The following is a 24,942-nucleotide window of genomic DNA, read 5'->3' as shown; positions in this document are numbered from 1 at the left end:
TATTAGGAAATGAATCCTAATACCATGTCCTGCCATGGTGAATTTCTCCTTTGTGCAGCAGAATCACCCAAAGACCTTTAAAAACTACTGATCCTGATTCAGTAGGTCTAAGGCATGGCCCAGGAATCTTCATTTTCCTAAAGCTTCAAGAAATGCCCATGGGTAGCCAGAATTGCCAGTCACTGACATAGTACTTCCATATTTACAAAGTTCTTTTCCATAATAAGGTCATATTTATTCCATGCTTACTACATGCTAGATACTGAGTGCTTTAATTTGGATCCTCTCATTTAACTGTCCAACAAAAACTCCATGATGTAGGTAATTATTACCATGCATACTTTACAGATAGAAAACCAAGGAACTGAAAGTCTCAAGGAATTGCCAAAAGTCACTTCGCTAGCTGGCAACAGAACCAGGATTTTAAACCACATGGACTGATGCCATGGCCTATATACTTAACTACCAGCCTATACTGCCTTTGCATGTGGTATCTAGTTTGAACTTTACCATACATTTGTGAAATATGCTGGTTTTGCCATTACTCTCAATTTATAGATGAGGAGATTTAGACTAATGACTTGACCAAATGCACACACCTAGTCAATGTATCATCTGGGGTTTTTACCTGGGTTTCATTATTTTGAGTTATGCTCTTTCCATATTGTTGCAGAGAACTGCAACAATCAACCATAAATGTTATTTTATAAGGTCTTCCATACGCATTGCCTCCTTCTCTTTCTTGCTTCGGCCCATGCCTTCATCCTATAGGCCCCCCTGGCAAGAGCTTCAACCAAAAGCCTTCTTCTATCTTTATGCCCTCATTGCACACTGTTTCTAGCTCCAGCTTCATCCACTAAATGTATAGCTCTTCAAGAAACCCTTCTGTTTAGAATCTGACTAACATTTGTCCTGTTTGCCATCTGTAGTGGGTTGAATAGTGGCTCCCAAAATTATATGTATATATAGTAATCCCGAGGACTTGTGAATGTAACCTGTGTGAAAAAGGATCTTTACTGATGTAATTAAGCTAAGGATCTCCAGATGAGATCATGCCGGACTACATGGGTGGGCCCTAAATCCAATAAGGACAAGTATCCCTATAAAAGATAGAAGAAAAGACACAGACACACAGAGGAGAAGCCATTCGAAGGCAGGCAGGGGTTGGAGTTCTGTAGCCACAGAATGCCTGGAGCTACCAGGCACTGGAAGAAGCAAGAAAGAATACTCCTAAAGCCTCCAGAGGGGGCATGGCCCTGCCACCACCGAGATGTCAGACTTTTGGCCTCTAGGACTGTGAGAGAGTTTCTATTCTTGTTAGCCACTCAGCTGTGCTAATTTGTTATGGCAGCTCTAGGACACCATCCCTACACCCCTCCTTGACTTTCGGGGCTCATGGCATGTGCGGCTTCCCTGCACATCTGTCCCTGTCTTGAATAAACCTCTGCCAAATCTGGTTCTCCTTCACTGTCTTCTGCGTGGGGCCCTCGGGTCCTTTATGTGCCTTCCTTCACGTTGTAAAGAAGACACATCATCTCAACAGAATTCCCCTCAGAAGGGAACTGTCTTTTGAGGTGGCATGATATGAGAAAGATGAGCTCCACAAAGGTATGCAGGTGGTATACCTGCAAGAACATACGGGCAGGGTACCTTTGCCCATCAGCTACTTGCCATGTTTCCCCCTATTTTTTACCCTTTGCTATGGTGTCTCCATCGAAGAGCATGCCTGAAACTTAATTCACACCTCATCCTTGAGCATTATTTGTAAAATAAGAATGTTTGACAAGTTGACTTCTACTCTCCATCTAGATCTCTGAGAAATCCATCCCTGCAAAAAATTTTCTCAAACACCTACTAAGTGCTTAACACTGTCAGGAGAGCTGGGGTTACAGCAATGAGACAGATGTGGTGCCTTCCCTCCCAGGGGAAGGTCTTCCTGTGTTGATGATTTGTGTGCCCCGGATCACCAAGACGCCAAGGTGGGAGGGGGGAGGGGTGTGCGAATGATAGGGACAGTGACATCCGAGAGAAGCAAGAAAGAAGGTTTGTATTATTCCTCTTTGGGATGGTTAGATGGGAAGGGTTAAGTTTTTGACACATGATGAATTTGAGGTGAAAACGCCCAATACTCAACTGAAATTACGATTTAAGAAAGGGACCAGCGATGGTCAAGCCCATTGGCTGAGACCTTGAATATGGATGAACTCAGCCCAGGCGGTGAAGAAAAACAAGAACGCCGCGGAGAGGGTCGTGGAAGTCTCGGAGCGCCAGACCTTGCCCTGTGCAGCGCACATGCTCTCGCGCCCACGTGACCAGTACTTGGCTCCGGACTCCCGGCTCCAGTTGGACCTGCGTGTCCTTACCAGGTCCCCGCCCCTAGGGGCGGGGCGAGGCAGTCGCGTTGCAAAGTCACCAGGAAGAAGTCTGGTAGGCGTGGGCGGAGCCGCCTCCGACCCCCATGGTGGACTTGGGAGGGGCACCGGAGTCCTGGGACCAGGGGGCTAAGCACACGAGGGACGGAGGGATGTCCGGATGCACCCGGCCACTGCACTGAGCGCAGGGGCAGCGGCTGTGGCGGTGCTGGTGGCCGCCCTGCTCCTGCTACGGAGTGAGGACGCGGGGCCGGGCTGGGGCTCCAGGTAACCCCTACGCTTAGGGGACAGAGCTGCCCGCCCCCGCCCGCACCTTTTGGGCGGAGGAAGGAGGGATAGCAGTCAGGTTACAAAGGGGAAACGAGGCTTCTTGGTATTAGCAGTTTGTGGCCCTTTCCTGTGTGTGGCTGAGTTGGCACCAGCCCTGCAGGTGACTCAGCACGTTCCTCTGGGCCCAGACTGCAGAGAATAATAATATTTTCTTTCAGAGCGAATAAACATTCCTTGTTCCCCGTGATAAGCCAGGCCATCCCTTAAACATCGTAAGAGCCGCACTTGTTGATGTTATTTCCGTAGCATGGCTGAGACAGAGGCGCTGCCCAAGCTTCGAGAAGACTTCAGGATGCAGAATAAATCCGTCTTTATTCTGGGCGCCAGCGGGGAAACCGGCAGAGTGCTCTTAAAAGAAATATTGAAACAGAGCCTGTTCTCCAAAGTCACAATCATTGGCCGGAGGAAGCTGACCTTTGATGAGGAAGCTTATAAAAATGTGGTGGGTATTTGGGCTGAGATTCAAAATGTACTCAAGGTGGGTGGACATATTTTGTGCCTAAAGGTTGAATATTGCACGCCAGCGGTAGGGGCTGCTGGGGTGATGAGAAGGTGGCCAAGACTGGTCTGTGTGAGTCCTGGAAGCTGGAGTTCTGGATTGTAGGCTCAGGGGGGCCTGCCCTCACTGTGTGGCCCCTGGCAAAGTCCTCTCAGTCCAGGCACCTGTGAGGCTGGGCCTGGGTTGTAATGGGAGCTGGGGAGACAGAGAACAGCTTTGTTTCTAGCGTCATTCAAGCTGGGTTCTAGAAACAGTCCATTTTGCTAGTCTTGTTTCTCTGTCCACTCCACACTAATGTTATCAGTGACCCAGAAAATGCAGAGCAAGACTGGTCTATAGCAGTGAAAGTGGGGGTACTCAGAAGAATTTGCCCTGCCTGACTTCCCAGGGCCGCAGCCTTGTGTCCGTAAGGTGAATATTCCTCCCCCTTACTGTCACTTACACTTTCACGGTTAACCAAACAATACACTAAAATTCAGTCTGGTACAAACTCCATAAATAGTTGAAGTCCGAGCTTTGTGAAGAGTCCTCCCATGTTTAAACGGAGTTGTGAACTTCAGTAAATTACAGTGGAATCTTGAGACCCCGTAATTATAGAACTTGGTTCCACGGGTTTCACAGACACACATTCCAGATAACAAACGGTCTTACAAATAAATGCTCCTGACTCCTGCAGGTCCATGTTCTGGTCATTTTGCACATCTTTGGTCCATCAGGACTTTTGTTTAAAATGGACATCTTTGCTCAAACTTAGGCAATAACATGTAGTCTTTCTACTCCGGCTTCATGGGATGTGTCAGGTATTTCTAGTAGTTAGAAACGGAAATGGAGGTCTGTGGCTTTGATAGTCTTGTTTTGGTGGTACATCTTTTGGTCAGGCACTTTATGCAAACATCTTTCTTCAGCACTGTGCCAGGAAAATAGTTCTTTAAGTTTCACAACAAACTTACCAAGTTAGGTGGAGGATCTTCAATTTCAGTGAGCATGAGACTTCCCAAGGGTGCTTATCACAAATGCAGTGTCTGACTCAGAAGTATTGGTGTGAGACCCAAGAATATGCCCTTCATCAAGCACCCACTGGCTGATTTGTGTGTGTGAGTGTATTTTTTCCGAAGTTAGAAGTGGGAGGCAGTCAGACAGACTCCTGCATGCACCTAAACAGGGTCCACCTGGCAGATGGTACTCCGTTGTGGCTGGAGCCATTTTAGCACCTGAGGCAGAGGCCACAGAGCGGTCCTCATAGCCTGGGCCAACTTTACTCCAATGGAGCCTTGGCTGTGGGAGGAGAAGAGAGAGATAAAGAAGAAGGAGACGGGAAAGGGTAGAGAAGCAGATGGGCACTTCTCCTGTGTGCCCTGACCAGAAATTGAACCTGGGACTTCCACATGCTAGGCCAACACTCTACCACTGAGCCAACTGTCCATGGCTCCACTGGCTGATTTTAATGCAGGTGTTTCATGGATTGGACTGAAGGAAAGATTATCATTTACATTTGAGTGCTGAAAAACTGAGGCACAAAATAAAATTACTTGGCCAAAATTACATGTTCAGGAAGTAGCAAGCCTAAGACTCTAACATAGACATTTAAGATTCCAAACACCATTCCCTGACCCACATATACCTCATTGGTTTCCCTGCTGGTGATATGCAGACAGATCTTTTATTTTTCCAGAGAGAAAATTGTAATTGAACCTGTCTTTACAGATCTGGATCATCCCTAGTCCAATTATGTGTACTGGAGCTGTATTAGTGCATTATTGATTTTGAATTCAGATTAATTGGGTTTTGGTAGGAGAAAATTAGCTTGCAAAATTTGACGTTAGGTGGGCAGACTCTTCAGGAATATTCTGTAATTTATTCTTTAAATGTAGAGGGATATTTTTTTTAAGTGAGAGGAGGGGGGATAGTGAGACAGACTCTCACATGTGCCCCAACTGGGATCCCCCCAGTACCCCCTATCTGGGGCTGATGCTGGAATCAACTGAGCTATTTTTAGCACCTGAGGCTGGCACCCAGACCAACGAGCTATCCTCAGCACCTGGGGCTGATGCTCAAACCAATTGAGCCACTGGCTGCAGGAGGGGAAGAGAGAGAAAGGGGGAGAGAGATGGGAACAAAAGCAGACGGTCACTTCTCATGTGCGCCCTGACCGAGGATCAAACCCAGGATGTCCACATTCCGGGCTAATGCTCTATCCACTGAGCCAACTGGCCAGGGCTATTTATTTTTTAATAGCATGAAGTTATATGCAGCTGTGTCTTGTCATCTAGAATCAAGAAGTGGTGGACTTTGAAAAATTGGATGACTACGCGTCTGCCTTTCAAGGTCACGATGTTGGCTTCTGCTGCCTGGGTACCACCAGAAGAAAAGCTGGGGCGGTAAGGAAGAACTACACCCTTATCCCTTTTCACTGGCCAATAATGTCGAAGATTCCTTTCTTGTTCACTCTTATTCTTCCCATTTGCAGTGCTTAAATGTAAATAAGCTCTTATCATTTAAAATTTCATGTACTCTGCTCTAGCCTTAGCTGTTCTTTGAATAACATTGATAAGTTCCTCTTTCCTTCCTTTAAGATGTGCTTGGAACAGTCATATATATTTACAAACCTTTGTAAATATTGTTGTTACTACAGCCCCTAAGGGACTATAGTATCTGTTTCCAAACTATTGCATCAGAGTAAAAGTCACTGGCTCATTCTGTTAGCAGTAAGCTTTTTAATTCTTTTTTTCTTCATAAATGTATTAAACTTAAAGCATTCTCTCTTACTTGAGTGATTTGCTTTCGGCCTAGTTTTGTGTCAGGCTTTACACTTCTGGGCTAGAACACCGGAACAGAGGCACGATTCAAGGAGCCTCCATGATGACTCAGCCCCCAGCAGTGAGTCAGTCCCACTGGTGATTCAGGTTTCACTGACGCAGAACTGTTCCAGCAAACATTTTCTTTCCTTTTTAATGGTGCTGTAAATTGCTTCAGCCCTTATCGAGAAGTCATAGTTTACTACTACATAGGTCTTGGGCAAGTGTTAATGCATACTTATACTTTGTACTTTGTCCCTCTAGCAGAATTTACTTGCTGGAGCTAAACATGCCTATTTAATATGCAGCAGCACAGTGCTGCCATAGTGGCTTACCATAGGTTATAAACAGTCCCATGCATCAGAGTCATTAGGAGAACACACATTTAAGAACAATTGGTATATACAGCCAGGGAGTTAGGCTCAGTTGTAATTCTGTGGGCCTCCTGGTGATCCAAAGAAAAATTCTATTTTTTTGTTTTCGGTAGAGATCTGTTTCCAAACCTTCTGCAGTTCTACCATGTTCACTTTGGGAATACAGCTGGGTTCTGAGCTCTATACTGAGTAGTGTCCCAGGATTTGGGCCATTATTTCTTCTATATCATGTTCCTGCTCAGTGGCTAGTACAGCCTTTTTGTCCCAGGGACAATCACAAGCAGTGTGCCCTCTAAAAGCATTGAAAAAGTTTTGTTCTGTCTCAAGTGCCTATCTGATTTTGATGGTGACTCAGCAAAAAAAAACCCAAGAAACAAAAAACACTGCGTTAGGCATAGAGCAGTTGATTTCCATGACATAAGGCAATCTCCTAGCCTTGCTTTAGGGAAAATACAGATTGCTTTGTTGCATCCAAATTGTGTAATGCAACTTTAATCAGAAGCACTGGGTGTATTTCTTATTTAGAATATTTTTTAGATGGCTTTGGTTATCCTCCTCTCAGGGTACTTAATACCTTTTGTTCTCCAAAATCAGTTTGCAAAGAAAAGATAAACATAATTAATGAGCAAGCAGAAACAAGACTAATAAGCCAAATATAGTCTTATAAATGAGTCAGGGTTTAAATGGTTTAAGATAAGACAGTAGTGATGGAAAGAAAGCTGACATTTCCTCCAGCCTTGTTTGTTTGTTTGTTTGAAGCTAATTTAGATTGTATGCAATATGCAGTTTGGAGTTTGTGACAACTTTTGTTGTTGTTTTGTTTTTTTTAGATTTTATTTATTTGTTATAGAGAGGGAGAGAGAGAGAGAGAAGGGGGGAGGAGCAGGAAGCATCAACTCCCATATGTGCCTTGACCAGGCAAGCCCAGGGTTTGAACCAGCAACCTCAGCGTTTCCAGGGTGACATACAGGTCAGGCCAACTTTAGGCAATTTAAAAGAGGCGAGAATTCACAAGAAGCTGGGATGTGTTAGTCCTCCTCACCTGCTGGTTTTCTTGGGATCAGGTCCCAGAGGGCTTCATCTTGCTTAGTGAGTAACTTGTGTGCTAGTGAAAGTTGAAATACCCTTTGAAAACCAGATATCTATTGGCCTGGAGTGAAGAGCAAAAACTCCCAGATGCCGTTGAAAATAGTGTTTTCCCAGCACCGGTATTAAGAAAAGGATTTGGTTAGGTGGTTTGTAGTGGTATGATGTGGTTTCACCTCTTCATTTGTCTCTACACCTACTAGGCCTATAGAGATTCCAGTAGTCCAGATTCTTGGATTCTATTGAATGAATGATGCCGTTAATGTGATTGATGTAGCCGATGCAACATTCATTAGCTATCGTTACAGCCTGATGGTTTCTGATTCTAATGAATACTCTTCTAATACAGGGGCATGTGAACTAGAGACTTGTGGTCCAAATACAACCCCCTGTTTTTGTATAGCCCGTGAGCTAAGAAGGTTTTTAGACTTTTAAACAATTTTTAAAAATGCCAGGACATGGGAAAATGTAAGAAATTATAATTTCAGTACCCATAAAGTTTTATCAGAATATAGCCAGTCTTATTACTTTACTATCTATGGCTGCTTTTGCACCATGACATCAGAACTGGGTAATTGCAACAGAAGCCTGCAAATCTGAAAATATTTACTATCCCGTCCCTTACAGGAAAAGGTTGCCAACCCCTGTTGTAATTTCTACAGTTTTATTTGATGTCTAGGAGGGGACTTGTGAAGTGACAAGGTCCTTGATGGTTTGAGGGACTCAGATTATAGGCTCGGTTTGGATACCAGGTCGCGGTGGGAACTTGGGTATGTGGTTAGCCCTGGTGGGCTGCTGCCTCCTTGTCTGTACCAAGAGGGGGTGACCCCTGAAGCCCCTTTGGCCTGGCAGAATTCTTTGACTTTTATAACACAGAGAAAAGAATATTCCAAGTGGAAAAATTCTGTGAAAACTCATGAATCCTCAGGACCTGTTTGATTTCATTTTTCTATCCAGAGCCCTTTCTCTAATCGAGGTCTTGGTTCCTCCACAGTACATCAAACACAGAGATGCCCTCCAGAGATGCCCACCACGGGGTGTCAGATGATGGCCTTTGTTCTTCGTCAGCATCTCTGTTTTCTAGTCTAATGTAGAGGGTTGGAATAAAGGAGAAAGAATCGGAAGCAGAAATGTGACTAAGTGGGACCCTTTACAAAATGATGGATCTTCCCTTCTAAGAAAAAGATCCCCCTGACCTTGAGTCATTTTGGCATGCTTGCTTGTCATATTTCAGTCACTGCTGAAATACCTTGTTGGATGAGTTGGTCTTAAGCCAGAGTGCGCTCAGTATTCAGGCATTAGTAAAGAAGATGAAAAGAAATACTTAGTAGCTTTTGGATTTTAATAAGACTTGGATAAAGAGTAATTGGAGAATTTGTCTCCCTAGATGTTTGTGGAACCTATGAAGATCTCTCTGCTGAGTCCTATTATATTGTGTTTATTCTTTCAAGTGGGTACTGAGAAAGGAAATTTATAGTGAGAACGTATTTAATAAATTCCTTTTTCTAGAAGCAACTGATTCCTAGCTTAGAGTAGGGTACGCCAACTGTGAAATCACAGAGATATCTCTTCTCTGGCCATACAGTTAGGGAAACTAAGTACAGTTTTTCTGGAAATTGTTTCTGGGGTATGGAATAGCTTGTTTCAGTTTGTTTTTCTATTGTTTTTTTTTTTTAATTTGAACTGTTTGAGAATAAGAAAAGGTATTACTAATAAGATTTTAAAGATAGCTCCTTTCTTTCTATAAATGGAATCTTCCTCACGCCACAGAAAATTGATGCGTGCTGATGTCTCTGAGTCAGTCAGCAGGGCCCACGTTTACGTGTGCTAAGTCCTTGAAAGCCGTTGACCCCTTTGCTTTTGAGTTTCATTCACCGGCTAAAAGGGCAGGCATCAGGGCAGGGGAAGTGAAATTCAAAATTTGTGGGCTTGGAAAAATGCGTATTTATAATCAGCTTGAGGGCTCAGAGGATTTGTGAAATCGGTTTGGATTAACAGCCATTGATTGCTAATAAAACAATATTTAGCTTTGTCCGGAGAACAGCGATGGAGAAAGGTATGGGCACCTTGTCAGCTGGGCCCATTGAGCGGGGATGATGGGTTAAGCGTGGGGGTCTCCGCAGCAGCCTGGGTGCTCCTCCTTCAAGGAGCGGTTGTCAGTTGTAGGCCGGGCGGGTGAAAGGAGGACGCTGGAGTCTGATGGCTGGGGTGGTATTGATGTGCCTTAGCTGACTAATCAGATTGAGAAAGTCCCATGGTATGTATGTCACTTTAATTTTCATCAAACAATTGGAGCCGACAGCACTCTATTAAGGAGAGCTTGATCCAGAACTAAAGCCAAATAAATTAGGGCCCCAGTTTAATCAAATGATCCCTTTACTGGCCCTGGATTAAGTGAGAGAGACAGCGTCGGTTTACAGACTTGTGATTGGCTGGGTCTTTCCCTTATTTTTAAAGAAGCTGATGAAAGAAAAGCATTTTAACAGAGACAACTATACTGCATCTTCCAAAAAATAGTGCTAAAACCTCAGCAACAATGAAAAAGAATGTATTTCACTAGTCAACTGTGTCATTTTATTACGAATAACGAACCTATTATTAAAATCAGAGTTGGGGTGAATTGGAATGGGGGGGGAAGAAACAGACATGGAAGAGAAAATGAGTGTTTTAGAATTTTTCTATGTAGGTTTGAATTGTTTTTCTTGGCACACTTTCAGCACATGTAAAATCTCATTTCAGAGAATGGCTCTGAGGAGAATCACATCCCTCTCTCAGGATGTGCTGAGAATTAAATGTGGTTTGCTTCACACTGCTTTAAAGAAACAACAACACAAGTTTGAATCAGGGTGTAGGACAGGTTGGCAAGTCAGTTACGGTAGAATGTCAATGTAAACAACACAAAAGGAGCCGGTGCTGATTCATTCGTTAAAAGTTAAGGTTATATTTCCTAAAGTAAGGCAGAAAAATATCACTGCCCTGCAGGTCGTGGTTATTGCTGTACTGTGAGTAATAAGAAAAGATAAGAGAAGCTTTTGGGTTAATAGTAATGTTCTATTTCAGAGAGAGAGAGAGAGAGAGAGAGAGAGAGAGGCGCATCGACCTGTTGTTCCACTTATTTTATGTATTCATTGGTTGATTATGGTATGTGCCCTGACTAGTATGATTATGGTATGATATTGGTATGTGAGGGTTAAACCCACAACCTTGGCATATTGGGACAATGCTCTAACCACTGAGATACAGATACCTGGCCAGGGCATTAATGTTCTATTTCTTGCTTTAAGAACTGGTTGCAGAGTAATGTTCAGTTTATGAAAATTCATCAAGCTCTATACTTACTATATGTTTACTTTTCATTTTTAATTTTTTTTTTTTTTTTTTTGTATTTTTCTGAAGCTGGAAACGGGGAGAGACAGCCAGACAGACTCCTGCATGCGCCCAACCGGGATCCACCCGGCACGCCCACCAGGGGCGATGCTCTGCCCACCAGGGGGCGATGCTCTGCCCCTCTGGGGCGTCGCTCTGCTGCGACCAGAGCCACTCTAGCGCCTGGGGCAGAGGCCAAGGAGCCATCCCCAGCGCCAGGGCCATCCTTGCTCCAATGGAGCCTTGGCTGCGGGAGGGGAAGAGAGAGACAGAGAGGAAGGAGGGGGTGGGGGTGGAGAAGCAAACGGGCGCTTCTCCTATGTGCCCTGGCCGGGAATCGAACCCGGGTCCCCCGCACGCCAGGCCGACGCTCTACCGCTGAGCCAACCGGCCAGGGCCTGTTTACTTTTCTTTTATGATCTCTTTCAATATCAAGTGTAAAATGTTTGGGGCTCTTGTTTTAAAATTGAATTCTGTGTTAGTTTTCTATGGCTGCAGTAACAAATTGTCTCAAATTTAGTGGCTTAAAACCACATAAATGTATTAGCTTAACAGTTCTGTAAATTGGAAGTCTGACAGGGACTTTGCTGAGTTAAATAAAGGTGTTGCGAGGTACTGGGGGGAGAATCCGCTTCTTTCCCCTTTCCTACTTCCCCGGGCCGCCCACACTCCTCGGTTCATGGTCCCCTCCCTCCATCTTTAAGGCCAGTAGGGGGCACTAGTGCATTTCCCATTGCATAACACTCACCTCTTCTGTTTCCCTTTTCTTCTTTTAAGGACTCTTATTATTACATTGGGACCAGTTGGAGAATACAGAATAATCTGATTTTTAGGCCAGCTGATTGATTAGTAACCTCAATTCCACCTATAATCTTAATTTCCCTTTTTATTCTTTAAGTTTCTTTTTCAGTTACAGTTGACACAGTATTGTATTAGCATGAGGTGTAGAACATAGTGATTAGATATTTCCATAACTTACGCAGTGATCACCCTGGGAAGTCTAGTACCCATTTGAACCATACATAGCTATTACAATATTACTGGCTATATTTCCTATGCTGTACTTTATATCTCTGGGACTATTTTTGTATCTGACAACTTGTACATCTTAATCCCTCAACTTTTTCACTCATCCCTGTTACATCCCAGGAGACAGACCACAGCAAACCCAAAGTGAATTTTATAAGTTTTGTTGCAAACCTGCGCAGGGACTGCAGGCAACCCACGCAAGGGAACACTGCAGTCCCGAGCTTCTAAAATGGCTCCTTTTTATAGGGTGGCTATCTAGGCTGAGCAAGCAAGCAGCGTTTACAAGGGCGGAAGAGGTGCGATTAGCTGACCTCATTCTTGGCTAAATCTCTAGGGTAAGGCTTCCTGGATGCGATGCTGGGTACATAGAAAATATTGCTACATTTCTAACGGTTGTTTATCTTTTGCCTCCAGCCATGTACTGGATGTACTCAGTGTTCATGGCTGGTGGCCAGCACTGCTTGTCCTAAGATGTCACAATGCCCCGCCCCTAAACCCTCTCTCTATTCTGGCAGCCATCTGTATCTTTGCCATGTAACCTAACCCATCCACAGGTGTGGGATTAGGACTGGAACATCATGGAAGGGCCACTGTTCTGCCTCCCACAAGTACAAATTAGTGACTTCCGTTAGCTGGAGATAGTATGAGGTGAGAAGGAACACGTGTAGAGCAGAGAGACTGCTCAGAGAGTCCACTGTGGGCACTCGCTCAGCGCTCTCCCTTATTATCAGGCAGTTCACCGGACCGCTGGACCTTGTTGTCACCTCTCCATAATGAGGAGACTGGATTTGATATTTCCTCAGGGATGTTTCTGATACTCTACGAAGGGTACTCACCACCATACAAAATAAAACATTTAGAATCAGTAACTACCAGAGAGAAATTTTTTAATTAAAAGCAATCCCCTTAAGATCAGGAACAAGGCAGGGGTGCCCCCTTTCACCACTCTTATTCAACATAGTCCCGGAAGTCCTAGCCACAGCAATCAGACAAGAAGAAGAAATAAAAGTTGGAAAAGAAAAAGTAAAACTATCATTATTTGCAGATGATATGATATTGTATATAGAAAACCCTAAAGTCTCAGTCAAAAAAACTGATGGACCTGATAAATGAATTCAGCAAAGTGGCAGGATATAAAATCAATACTCAGAAATCAGAGGCATTTTTATACGCCAAAAATGAACAGTCAGAAAGAGAAATTAAGGAAACAATCCCCTTCACTATTACAACCAAAAAAAATAAAGTACCTAGGAGTAAACTTAACCAAGGAGACTAAAGACTTGTACTCGGAAAATTACAAAGCATTGATAAAAGAAATCAGGGAAGACACAAACAAGTGGAAGCATATACCATGCTCATGGTTAGGAAGAATAAACATCATTAAAATGTCTATATTACCCAAAACAATCTATAAATTCAATGCAATACCAATTAAAATACCAATGACATACTTCAAAGATATAGATCACATATTACCAAAATTTATATGGAACCAAAAAAGAACACGAATAGCCTCAGCAATCTTAAAAAAGAAGAATAAAGTGGGAGGTATCACACTTCCTGATATCAAGTTATACTACAAGGCCATTGTACTCAAAACAGCCTGGTGCTGGCATAAGAACAGGCATATAGATCAATGGAACAGAACAGAGAATCCAGAAATAAACCCACAGCTCTATGGACAACTGATATTTGACAAAGGAGGTAAGGAAATACAATGGAGTAAAGACAGCCTCTTTAACAAATGGTGTTGGGAAAATTGGACAGCTACCTGCAAAAAAATGAAACTAGATCACCAGCTTACACCACTCACAAAAATAAACTCAAAATGGATAAAAGACTTAAATGTAGGCCGTGAAACCATAAGCATCTTAGAAGAAAACATAGGCAGTAAGCTCTCTGACATCTCTTGGAGCAATATATTGTATTTGCTGATTTATCTCCACGGGCAAGTGAAATAAAAGACAGGATAAACAAATGGGACTATATCAAACTAAAAAGCTTTTGCACAGCTAAAGACAATAAGAACAGAATAAAAAGACAAACTACACAATGGGAGAACATATTTGACAATATGTCTGATAAGGGGTTAATAACCAAAATTTATAAAGAACTTGTAAATCTCAACACCAGGAAGTCAAACAATCCAATAAAAAAATGGGTAAAAGAAATGAATAGATAATTCTCCAAAGAGGACATACAGATGGCCAATAGGCATATGAAAAAATGCTCAACATCACTAATCATTAGAGAAATGCAAATTAAAACCACAATGAGATAGCACCTCACACCAGCCAGAATGGCGCTCATCAACAAAACAACACAGAATAAGTGCTGGCGAGGATGTGGAGAAAAGGGAACCCTCCTGCACTGCTGGTGGGAATGCAGACTGGTGCAGCCACTGTGAAAACAGTATGGAGATTCCTCAAAAAACTGAAAATCGAACTGCCTTTTGACCCAGCTATCCCACTTTTAGGAATATACCCCAAGAACACCATAGAATGGCTCCAAAAGGAGAAATGCACCCCCATGTTTGTGGCAGCATTGTTCACAATAGCAAATATCTGGAAACAGCCCCAAGTGTCCGTCAGAGGACAAGTGGATTAAAAAGCTTTGGTACATATATACTATGGAATACTACTCAGCCATAAGAAATGATGACATCGGATCATTTACAATAACATGGATGGACCTTGATAACATTTTACAGAGTGAAATAAGTAAATCAGAAAAAACTAAGAACTATATAAATTCATACATAGATGGGACATAAAAATGAGACTCAGAGACATAAACAAGAATGTGATGGCGCCCTGGCCGGTTGGCTCAGTGGTAGAGCGTCGGCCTGGCGTGCGGGGGACCCGGGTTCGATTCCCAGCCAGGGCACATAGGAGAAGCGCCCATTTGCTTCTCCACCCCCCACCCGCTCCTTCCTCTCTGTCTCTCTCTTCCCCTCCCGCAGCCAAGGCTCCATTGGAGCAAAGATGGCCCGGGCGCTGGGGATGGCTCCTTGGCCTCTGCCCCAGGCGCTAGAGTGGCTCTGGTCGAGGCAGAGCGACCCCCCGGAGGGGCAGAGCATCACCCCCTGGTGGGCAGAGCATCGCCCCTGGTGGGCGTGCCGGGTGGATCCCGGTCGGGCGCATGCGGGAGTCTGTCTGGCTGTCTCTCCCCGTTTTCCAGCTTCAGAAAAATACAAAAAAAAAAAAAAAAAAAAAAAAGAATGTGATGGCAACGGGGATGGGGGGTGGGGGGAGGGGGGATGGGGCGAGGAAGGAGAGAGGGGGTGGGGGAGGGGAGGGGCACAAAGAAAACCAGATAGAAAGTGACAGAAGACAATTTGACTTTGGGGGAGGGGTATATAGCACAATCAAATGTCAAAATAATCTGGAGATGTTTTCTCTCAACATATGTACCCTGATTTATCAATGTCACTGCATTAAATTTAATAATAATAAAAAAAATTATTGGGGCAGTAATCAACCTTCCTATTTAGAATCCTCATTATATAAAACCTCATTTGCATAATTGTGGGTACTTATGAAGTCAGCTTCAGTAGACTCTAGGCCTCTCTCCAGCTGTTTTGAGTCTGAGGATGCCAGGATTTTGGTGTTGCTGAGAAGCATTGCTGCGTGGAGTTCCTGTGTCTGGGGACAGGCACGTCTCCTTCAGCGATGACCTGGAAGTTAATCTATACTTCTGTTGTTTGTACCATCCTCTCCCCTCCTCCTTTTATTCTCTCCTAGTTCTTTTTAAATTGGATTTGCCTTTTATCTACTTTCATTGAACTTGTATGTATTCATTCAAGTATTTTTAGAGCACCTACCATGTGCTGGGTATGTACCTAGGCTGAGATGTGAATTAAGAAAAAAGACCAAACCACTGCCCTCACCAGACTGAGTCTAGATTAGAGTCTCCAAACATTCTTGATTATACACCTGTCAGTAAATTTTTTTTTCCTGTGGGAGAGACAGAGAGAGTCAGAGAGAGGGACAGATAGGGACAGACAGACAGGAAGGGAGAGAGATGAGAAACATCAATTCTTTGTTGCGGTTTCTTAGTTGTTCATTGATTGATTTCTCATATGTGCCTTGACCGAGGGGCTACAGCAGACCAAGTGACCCGTTGCTCGAGCCAGCGACCTTGGGCTCAAGCTGGTGAGCCTTGCTCAAACCAGATGAGCTCACGCTCACGCTGGCGACCTTGGGGTCTCGAACCTGGGTCCTCCACATCCCAGTCCGACTCTCTATCCACTGTGCCACCGCCTGGTCAGGCATGTCAGTAAAAAAGTTGAGGATGTCCTTTTTACTAATATGTAAAGTATGTTATAAAACATACACAAAAATTGGAAATTAAATAGACTGTTATCATAGTGTGTGGGTAGTGTTCTCAGCCCTGCTTTGAGACTCTACCATGTTAGAGTTGAGACTGAATAGAGAAAACAGAGAGAGCTGGAACGTTGTGAAATTAGTGAAAAAACAAAGAAACGTGTGACTAACAGCAGTTTTGCAGCCTGATCTTATTGTTCCTTTTGCTCCTTGCTGATTTGTTTGATGTCTGTGTTTCAGTGTCATTTTGTTTGTTCATTTGTTTTTTTGTTTTTATTTAATTTTTTTTTAACTAGGAAAAAAAAAGAAACGGTTCACCCACTGTCTCTGGTTTTTCACTGCAGTCTGGCCTTGCTGCTAAAGCTGGTCATTTATCTTGAAGCCCATCCTTGGAGCCCTTCCCAGGGCCTAAGCCTGACACTCTTGTATTGCTTGGAAGCATCTTATTCAGATACCATCCTCCAGTAGGCTCCCCAGCCTTCCACGCAGGCTGAGTGGTCATCTTTAAGGTGAATTCACAGCTTTTTGGAAATAAGTCATCTTCTTTTCCCTCCCTCAGGACGGATTTGTTCGTGTTGATCGAGATTATGTCCTAAAATCTGCAGAGCTGGCAAAAGCCGGAGGGTGCAAGCATTTCAACTTGGTGTCCTCCAAAGGAGCCGACAAGTCAAGCAGCTTTTTATATCTGCAAGTGAAGGTTTGTGCAAGTGTCTCTCTTCTATGAATTTTGGAGATCCCTGGATAACTGGCAGTACCAAATAATATAGAATGCTAAATAATACAAATATGTACTAAATGTATTATGTTACACATTTTTATAGCTACAGGAACTGTTTTCTGCAGGGATATACCTAGTCAACTGGAGCGATTTGTAAGATACATTTCTTTTCTCTCTCTCTTTTAATTAAGTGAAGGGCAGTGAGGCAGAGAGACAGACTCCCACATGCGCCCTGATGGGGATCCATCCAGCAAAGCCCCCTACCAGGTGATGCTCTGCCCATCTGAGGCTGCTGCTCCATTGCTCAGCAACCGAGCTATTTTAGCACCTGAGACAGGCCATGGAGCTATCCTAAGCACCCAGGCCAACTTGCTTGACCATTTGAGCCATGACTTCAGGAGAAGAAGAAAAAGAGTAGGGGGAGGGATGGAGAAGCAGATGGTTGCTTCTCATGTGCCCTGACCGGAAATCGAACCCAGGACTTCCACATGCCAGGCGGACACTCTACTGCTGAGCCAACTGGCCAGGGCCAGGAAGATAATTTTCGCTGTTATCCTCCCACCCCCATTTGTTATTTAGTAATTGTGAAATGAGATATGGCAGCTCTGGCCTTGAATATCAGTATGGAACCTTAACATTAGAGGAAACATTAAGGCAGTGATTCTCAAACTTTTCCAGAGTAGATGGTATTTTATTACTGTGTACGGTTCTTGTCAGGGAATCTAGGATATGCCTGTTTTGGAGAATCCTTAAGTTTGGTAAGTTTCTAGAAAGTTTTACAGGACTCTCTGAGTATAGTCATACAGCTATGACTTATTACAATGAAAGGACATCCAGACAGCAAAGTCCGGAAGGGAGGAAGTACATGGAGTGAAGTCCGGGGGAAGCCAGGTCCAAGTTTCCGAGTTCTCTCCCCTTGGGGCGGCACGTGTTTACTTTCTCCAGCAGTGAGTACTGTCTACCAGACGAATCTGCCTGAGCTCAGGAGTCCAGGGATTTTATGGGGGTCAGTCACAAAGGCACCCTCAGCTTAGAAAAAATCAGAGACTTTCAGAAGGGAAACAAGTGCCCTCCTGCATGAACCACACTGTTTGTACAAATAGTTTAGGCACCGTGAACTACCCATATCAGTTAGGTGATGATGGGAACACTCCCAAAATTCAAGTTCCCAAGTCAGAGGCCAAGCTCGCGAGCAAGCTTTCCCAAGGTAGCAGCATCAGCCTGCTGTGTTAACTCTTATGCACGCTGCTGCTACAGACAAAACACATCTTTGCAAAAAGCTAATCAAGAAAGCTATCCACATAAAACTTATATCTGAAAGTTCATAGAAGTATTATTCGTAAGAGCCAGAGCAGAAACAACCCAAATATCCATCAGCTGATGGATGGATGGATAAACAATATACTATACTTTATGCAAATGAGATGCAAAACCAACTTTTATTTCAGTGGTGAAAATGCACTGTACAAAAGGCTGAAAGTATTGGAGTATCTGCACGGTCCCTGACCCCCTAATTTTTGTGAACATTGTGTATTATTCAGCTATAACAAGGAATGATGAAAAAGCTACAACAGGGGTGAACTTTGAAAACATTATGTGGCCAGTCACAAAAGGCCACAACGTGCATGATTCCGTTTATACAAGATGGCCAGAATAGGCAAATCTCTAGAGACAGAAAGGTTGGTGGTTGGATAGGGCTCAAAGGGAAGGGGTGGGAGTGAGTGCTACCTGGGACTGGGTTTCTCTTAGGGGTGATGAAATATTCTAAGATTGTAGGTGAAGGTGGCACAACTCTGAATATATTAAAGAACATTAAAACAAATTTTAAAGCTACCTAAGATTATAGGCTGTGACAGGTTAAGAGGAGGAGAGCTTGCTGTTTAATTCACCTGTGACCTGTGCTCCTCTGGCGTTTCTGCTCATAGAGATGCCTGGCATGAAAATTCATGGTTTGTTTAACAAATTTAATTTAAAACGTTGTCTGGATGTCATCTCACTATCTTTTAACATTTGGTGGGGTTTATTAGGAAATGAATAACACAGAAAGTCTACGGGTCTGTCAATGGAATTACCCGGAAACCAAAAAAAGGTTAATGTCTGCCAGCCTGCAACATTAATTCTGGACTGATGGGAGGTTATTCTTTTATGGTTAAGCTCCTCACGTGTCCATGTCAGTTATTCTTTCTGGATCTGTTTTAACATCCATCAGATGAGAGGCTAGGTGACTTTGCAGGCGCTCACTCATTCAGTACATCTTTTTTAACACTACTGCACGTCAGGATTAAATGATCTCTTCCTTAACTTCCCAGACTCTTTGGAATCTAAAAATCTTGGTAAGGATATTTACAAGTACAATGGACCCTTGACCAATGTGGGGCTTCGGGATACTGACCTTCCCATGCAATCAGAAATCCACGTGTAACCACATATGTGGATTTCCTTGAAGCCTTGGAATGATCTTTGAAAAATGTGTGTTTGAACTGTGTGTGTCTTTTGAGAAAATCCACATGTAAGAAGACCCATGCAGTTTGAAGCAGTGTTGTTCAAGAGTCAGTTCTAGTGAGACCTTCAGAAGCAGGTCATCTTCAAAACCCCATTATTCTCTCTTAAGCATTATAGTAAGTTGGTCTTGATTAAATACTAACATTGTGAGTTTTTTTTTTTTTTTTTAAACAGGGAGAAGTAGAAGATAGGGTGGAAGAATTAAAGTTTGACCGTTACTCCATATTTAGGCCTGGGTGAGTATTCTTGCTGCCTAAGAGACCACTGTTGGGTATTCCCTAGAAGGTAGTTTTCTATTTGAAGAGGCTGACAACTAAGATGTCTAAGATATGAAACAATATGGCTGGAGATGGATTATTCTCCACAGAACCCACCATTTGGCTTTGAAGGAAGGGGTGAAGAGTTTTGGTGGTGCCAGGTTTAGAATAGTGTGGAATTTCCCAGGTAGCTTTGCTGCCGCCTTTTTTAACCCTTTGAGTAGTATGAACATTCATGTACGTCCTTGTGCCTCCTGACCATCCAGAGTATGATCGATTTATTTTTTATTTTAATTTTTTCGATCAATTTATTTTAAAAATGTATAAGGCAACATTAAAAAAAAGGCAACTATATATTCTTCTTGTTTCCATAAATTGGTTATCAAACAAACAAGATTTTAAGTTAATAAAACTGTAACTGGAACTAATTTCATTTTTTGAAAAAAACCTCACTCCCGGGGGTCAGTGAGCATGAAAAAAAACTGCTCAAAGGTTTAAAATCCTGTTTATGCACCAAATAAAACCTTTTACCTACTGTATTATTGTGTTCAGGCTGCATAACAGAATAACACCACAGATAGGGTGGCTTAGACAACAGAAATTTATTTTCTCACAATTCTGGAGATTAGAAGTCCAAGAGCAAAGTGCCATCAGGATTAGTGTCTGGTGAGGTCCCCTCTCCATGTCTGCACATGGTCTTTCCTCTGTGTGTGTGGGGTGGGTGGGGGGTGGGAGAGGAAATCTCTTATATCTCTTCCTCTTCTGTAAGGACAACAGTCCTATCAGATTAGGGTCCCACCCTTATGACCTCGAGTAACCTTAAGTACCGTCCTAAGGACCTATCTTTATATAAATCACACTGGGGGGTGGGGCTTCAACCTGAATTTTGGGGTAGACACAGCTTAGTCCATCACCCCCGCCATGGTCTAAATGCAACTCACTATCTCTTCTGCTCTTTTATTTTTTATTTTTCTCTTTAGATTTCTGTTATGTGATAGGCAAGAATCTCGCCCAGGTGAATGGTTGGTTATGAAATTCTTTGGCTCCTTACCAGAATCGTGGGCCAGTGGGCATTCTATACCAGTGGTGGCTGTGGTTAGAGCAATGCTGAGCAACGCGGTGAGACCGAGTGACAAGAAGAAGGAAGTGCTGGATAACAAGGCCATGTACCACCTGGCGAAAGCCGACGGCCCTCTCAAACCATGATCATACCTGAAAAATGCTTTTTTGTAAAAACTCAGCAGCCATCACCTCATCACAAATTTTAAGGGTCTAAAAAAAGCATGCTTCAACTATGGTTTCATTATGTCCAGCAGATGAGGCGCAGTTCATAGACGATGGGGCTCTGCATCAGCAGTTCAGAGCCTGGCTGTGCGTATGTATCCAGTTGACCCTTGAACAACATGGGTTTGAACTGCACAGTTGCATTTACACTTGGATTTTTCAATACATACTATTAGTGTAATTTCCATTTCGTATGTTTTTCTTGTTAACATTTTCTTTTCTCTAGCTTACTTTATTGTCAGAATATAGTATATAATACATATAACATAGAAAATATGTATTAACCTACTGTTTATGTTGCTGGGAAGACTTCTGGTCAACAGTAGGCTATTACTACAGTTGGCTCTCTGCATCTGCAGATTCCCAACCTCAGATCAAAGATACTGTTTTCAGTCCACAGTTGGTTGAATCCATGGGTGTAAAACCCGAGGCTGTGAGGGGCAGAGTATAGTTAAGTTTGGCGGGGGGTCAAAAGCCATATGCGGATTTTCACCTTCACTGGGTTGGCATCCCTAAGCGGTGTGTTGTTCAGGGATCAACTGTACACCGCTGAGGGAGCATCTCAAATCTAGAGCTTTGTGTGTCCTGCCTCTAACCTTCCGAATCTGAAATTTTGGTGTACGGGCACAGGAATCTGTTATTTTGTTGAAGCTTCCCCTGGTGACTCTGCTGCCACTGGTGGGGAGGCTGCTTTGAAATGCCATCTGCAGTGACAGCAGCGTGCAGACCTACGTATAGTGCAGATGAGTTCTGTTCTCAAATTGTTGACATTCGTGTCTCCAAGGTACCCAGTGCTGACTGCATGTAATTGTGTAAGTGAACATTGTGCCTTACTGATTTCTTTTGGATTTTTAATAAGGCCTTGGCCGGGTGGCTCACTGAATAAAGCAGCAACCTTGAGCACCAGAGGTCATGGGTTTGACCCCCAGCCAGAGCACGTAGGAGAAGCAATCAATGAGTACGCAACTTAATGAAACAATTAAACAATGAGTTGATGCTTCTCTCTCCTTCTTTCTTCCCCTCCTTTTCTCTTTCTCTCCTCCTCCCTCTCCCCTTTCCTCTCTCTCTCTCTCTGAAATCAATGGAAAAATTAGAATATATAATGTCATTATATAACTGCACTTATATAGTTCATGGGAGAATTAAATAGAGGAATAAAAATAAATGGACGAGTACTGGGTGCCGCTTAGAATGTTAGAAAATGCCCAAATATTAGTGGTTATATGCAGTATTTTAGCCAATGAGATGACATAATAGCAACTAATATTTATCAAGTATTTGCTAAGGGCCATCCTTTACACATGCTGTCTGTTTTACAACCCTCCCAACAATCTTTATCATCCTTATAGGTGATACTGTTGTTACTGAATATGGGTTCACTGCCCACTGCGCATAGAAGCAAACGATGGCTTTTGAGAAAAGAAAGGAGTTTTATATTTGCAAGTTGACTGACAGAAAAATGGGAGACAAGGCTCAAATCTGTCTTTCTCTTCTTGTCCAGGATTCTGGGCAGGGCTTTAAGAAGTAGCAGTTAAGGGCTCACAAGTGTTACTTGTGAGCAGTATTTCACAAGTATTACTCGTAAGTGATGTATCCAAGGTTTAAACTTTGGCTCCAGGTCCTGTTAGAAACAGGAAAGGACCAGGTTCTGTGGTCACCTTATCATCCTCATATCCTAAAGGGAGGAAACTGAGGCTCACTGTAGATAAGTGCCTTGCCCAAGAGGCCAAACAAAGAGAAAGCCCTGAAGCTGGGAAATGGCAGAGCCAGCATTCTCACCCAAGTCAGCCTGATCCCATAACTTGTATTTTACTAGTCTGCAAGGACATCCAGTATCAGTGTAATTGCAGGAAGTTTCCGTTTATTTTTGCTGGGTCGGTACATGCTGTGGATGAATGAATCGAAATATTTGGGTTTCTCCATTGGTTTGGGATCCCTATAATGATTAACCACAAAAGAGCAGGGAAAAGTGTATCTCAAAGTGCTGCAATGTAAAAACTACAGAAAAGGAAAAGGAAGATGCAGAAGGGTCAAAGTCAAGGGGAGTAAACAATGATAATCTCCAAATTAATTTCCAAATGGGACAAAGGATGGTGGTGAATATCTTAACGTTTGTGTAGGGGAAGCAAAGTTATTTGACTGATTCAGTCCATTTTTATAGGTCTTACAGGATGCTAAGTACATTTCAAGCTTCAGGGGTGGACACTGGAGGATAAAGGGCAGTGGGCTTTAGGAAGGAGGTGGCACATCCTCCTGTCAGGTGGGGTATCTTTGGGGCTGGACTCTGAAGACGAGCCTGTGTCTTTGGGTGATAACAAGCATGGGCTCCCGGAAGTGAGGCCTGAAGTACCGGCAGCTAAACCCAGTAACCCGTTTTAAAGTTATTCTGTGAATATTATTTCCTTGCCCACAAACCTTCTGTTGGGTTTTGTTCAACATTACATTCTGGTCTTAATAGTGGATGGAATAATAGGGGAGCATCTGTGTTATTTTTTTTTAAATTTTATTGATTTTAGAGAGAGAGGAAGGGAGAGAGAGAGACAGAGATAGGAACATCGATCTGTTCCCATGTGTGCCCTGACTGGGGATCGAACTGGCAACCTCTGAGCTTCAGGACGAAGCTCTAACCAACCAAACTATCTGGCCAGGGCTTGAGGTTTTGTGTATATCTTTAGTGCAGAGAAAAAAGCTACTCCCTCCCAAGCCTAGCATTAATTTGGGACATAAACTTTAAGGAACAAATTCTGACCCAATCGCCCCTCTAAACTGGGTATTATTTTTTCCCCATTAACATTGAATGAATGGGTGTTACTAAGGGATTTAGTAGGTTTCCCTGCAAGTGTTATACTAACAGGGAGAAGATGGGCCTTTCTGGAGAAAGTTTATGTTGGAAGGATGAAGGGAAATGTTGGATGGGCCTCAGTAATGAAAGGCCTTGAATTAATTAATTCAGTTTATTAAATACGTCCTAGGTGCCACGGGGTGCGTAGGCAGTGCAGATATATCAGTGAACAATAAATATAATCCAGTGGAGCTAGCAGACATTCTGGCAATGTCCTACAATGTAAGGGGCTTTGATGGAGTCTGTCGTCCTGGAGTTCACGGTCAAGGGACAGAAGTACATGCAGAAGAATTTAGCAATAATACAAGGCATCTATTTCATTCAGCATGTTTGTTGATTACCTATTATGAGTTAGGCACATGTATTATGTGCCAGAGAATTAGAAGTAAAGAAACATGGCCTTACCCTCATGGTGCAAACTGTTGTAGATAACACGGAAAGAAGAGAGGAAGAAACAAATAAATGGTAGGTGCTAAGAAACCAACAGGAGGCTGCAGGAATGACAGTGGAACCTACTTTAGAAATGGTGGTCTGAGGAATCTCCTGCTGAGACAAAACGCATCCACCCATCTGTAGAGTATCCTTAGCAAAGGCCCTGAGGTGGAAACATGATGCGTCCAAATAAAAGGCTGGAGGTTGGGGCCCAAGGTGAAGGGTTGAGATGGAATATCAGGCAGGATTATGTTGAGCCAGGTAAACAAGGGTAGTCAATTTGATTTTATAAACACATATCAAAAGCATGCTAGCCTCTGGGATTAGAGTTTGGGATACTACCTGCTGAAATTACTGCCGCCAACCTCACAAAGAAGTCTTTGTGGGGTGTGAATAGATACTAAGAAAGGGAAGAAAGACAGCAGGCATGGGAAGGTTTGTGTTCCTTCCTCCACAGCAGGCAGAATGTTACTTTCTACACATGTCTGACCGTATCACTCCCCTGCTTAACCAAACAGGTCAACTGCTTGCCATTGCTGAGGATAACATTAGCACTTACGTCTAAACACTTGACATGTATTAACTCATGTTATCCTTACAATAACCCTGCGGTTAGTGCATTATCCCCACTTTGTAGTTAAGGAAATGGAGGCAGAGAGAAGTCAGGTAACTTGCTTAAGACCATCAAGTTAGAAAGTGTCAACGTAAGAAATATCCAAACCTGTAGAAAA

General features: G+C 43.2%; 1 protein-coding gene across 4 annotated transcripts; it reads left to right on the top strand.

Annotated features, from left to right (window-relative positions):
* Positions 1-2,305: 2,305 nt before the first annotated feature.
* HTATIP2 (HIV-1 Tat interactive protein 2) lies at positions 2,306-23,407 on the top strand. 4 transcript variants are annotated; one of them, XM_066364453.1, is made up of 6 exons: positions 2,306-2,427; positions 2,949-3,144; positions 5,472-5,579; positions 16,736-16,873; positions 19,571-19,632; positions 20,634-23,407. In XM_066364453.1, exons 2-6 carry the CDS (start codon positions 2,950-2,952, stop codon positions 20,857-20,859), a joined length of 729 nt encoding a protein of 242 aa, XP_066220550.1. In that variant the 5' UTR covers positions 2,306-2,427; position 2,949; the 3' UTR covers positions 20,860-23,407. The 4 variants fall into 4 exon arrangements, with proteins under 4 accessions (XP_066220550.1, XP_066220533.1, XP_066220560.1 ...); XM_066364436.1 differs by lacking the exon at positions 2,306-2,427 and adding an exon at positions 2,434-2,639; XM_066364445.1 differs by lacking the exon at positions 2,306-2,427 and adding an exon at positions 2,460-2,608.
* The last annotated feature ends 1,535 nt before the right edge of the window (positions 23,408-24,942 follow it).

The sequence above is a fragment of the Saccopteryx leptura genome, chromosome 1, assembly GCF_036850995.1.
Source record: "Saccopteryx leptura isolate mSacLep1 chromosome 1, mSacLep1_pri_phased_curated, whole genome shotgun sequence".
Classification (NCBI taxonomy): Eukaryota; Metazoa; Chordata; class Mammalia; order Chiroptera; family Emballonuridae; genus Saccopteryx; species Saccopteryx leptura.
This window is presented reverse-complemented; position numbering and strand designations above follow the sequence as displayed.

What these genes read in the sequence shown, in the direction of transcription:
- HTATIP2 (XM_066364436.1), top strand. Translation starts at nt 2,533, where the DNA reads ATGCACCCGGCCACTGCACTGAGCGCAGGGGCAGCGGCTGTGGCGGTG. An exon ending in GGGCCGGGCTGGGGCTCCAG is followed by an intron (nt 2,640 to 2,948) that starts GTAACCCCTACG and finishes TTATTTCCGTAG; the next exon opens with CATGGCTGAGACAGAGGCGC. An exon ending in TACTCCATATTTAGGCCTGG is followed by an intron (nt 19,633 to 20,633) that starts GTGAGTATTCTT and finishes TTTTCTCTTTAG; the next exon opens with ATTTCTGTTATGTGATAGGC.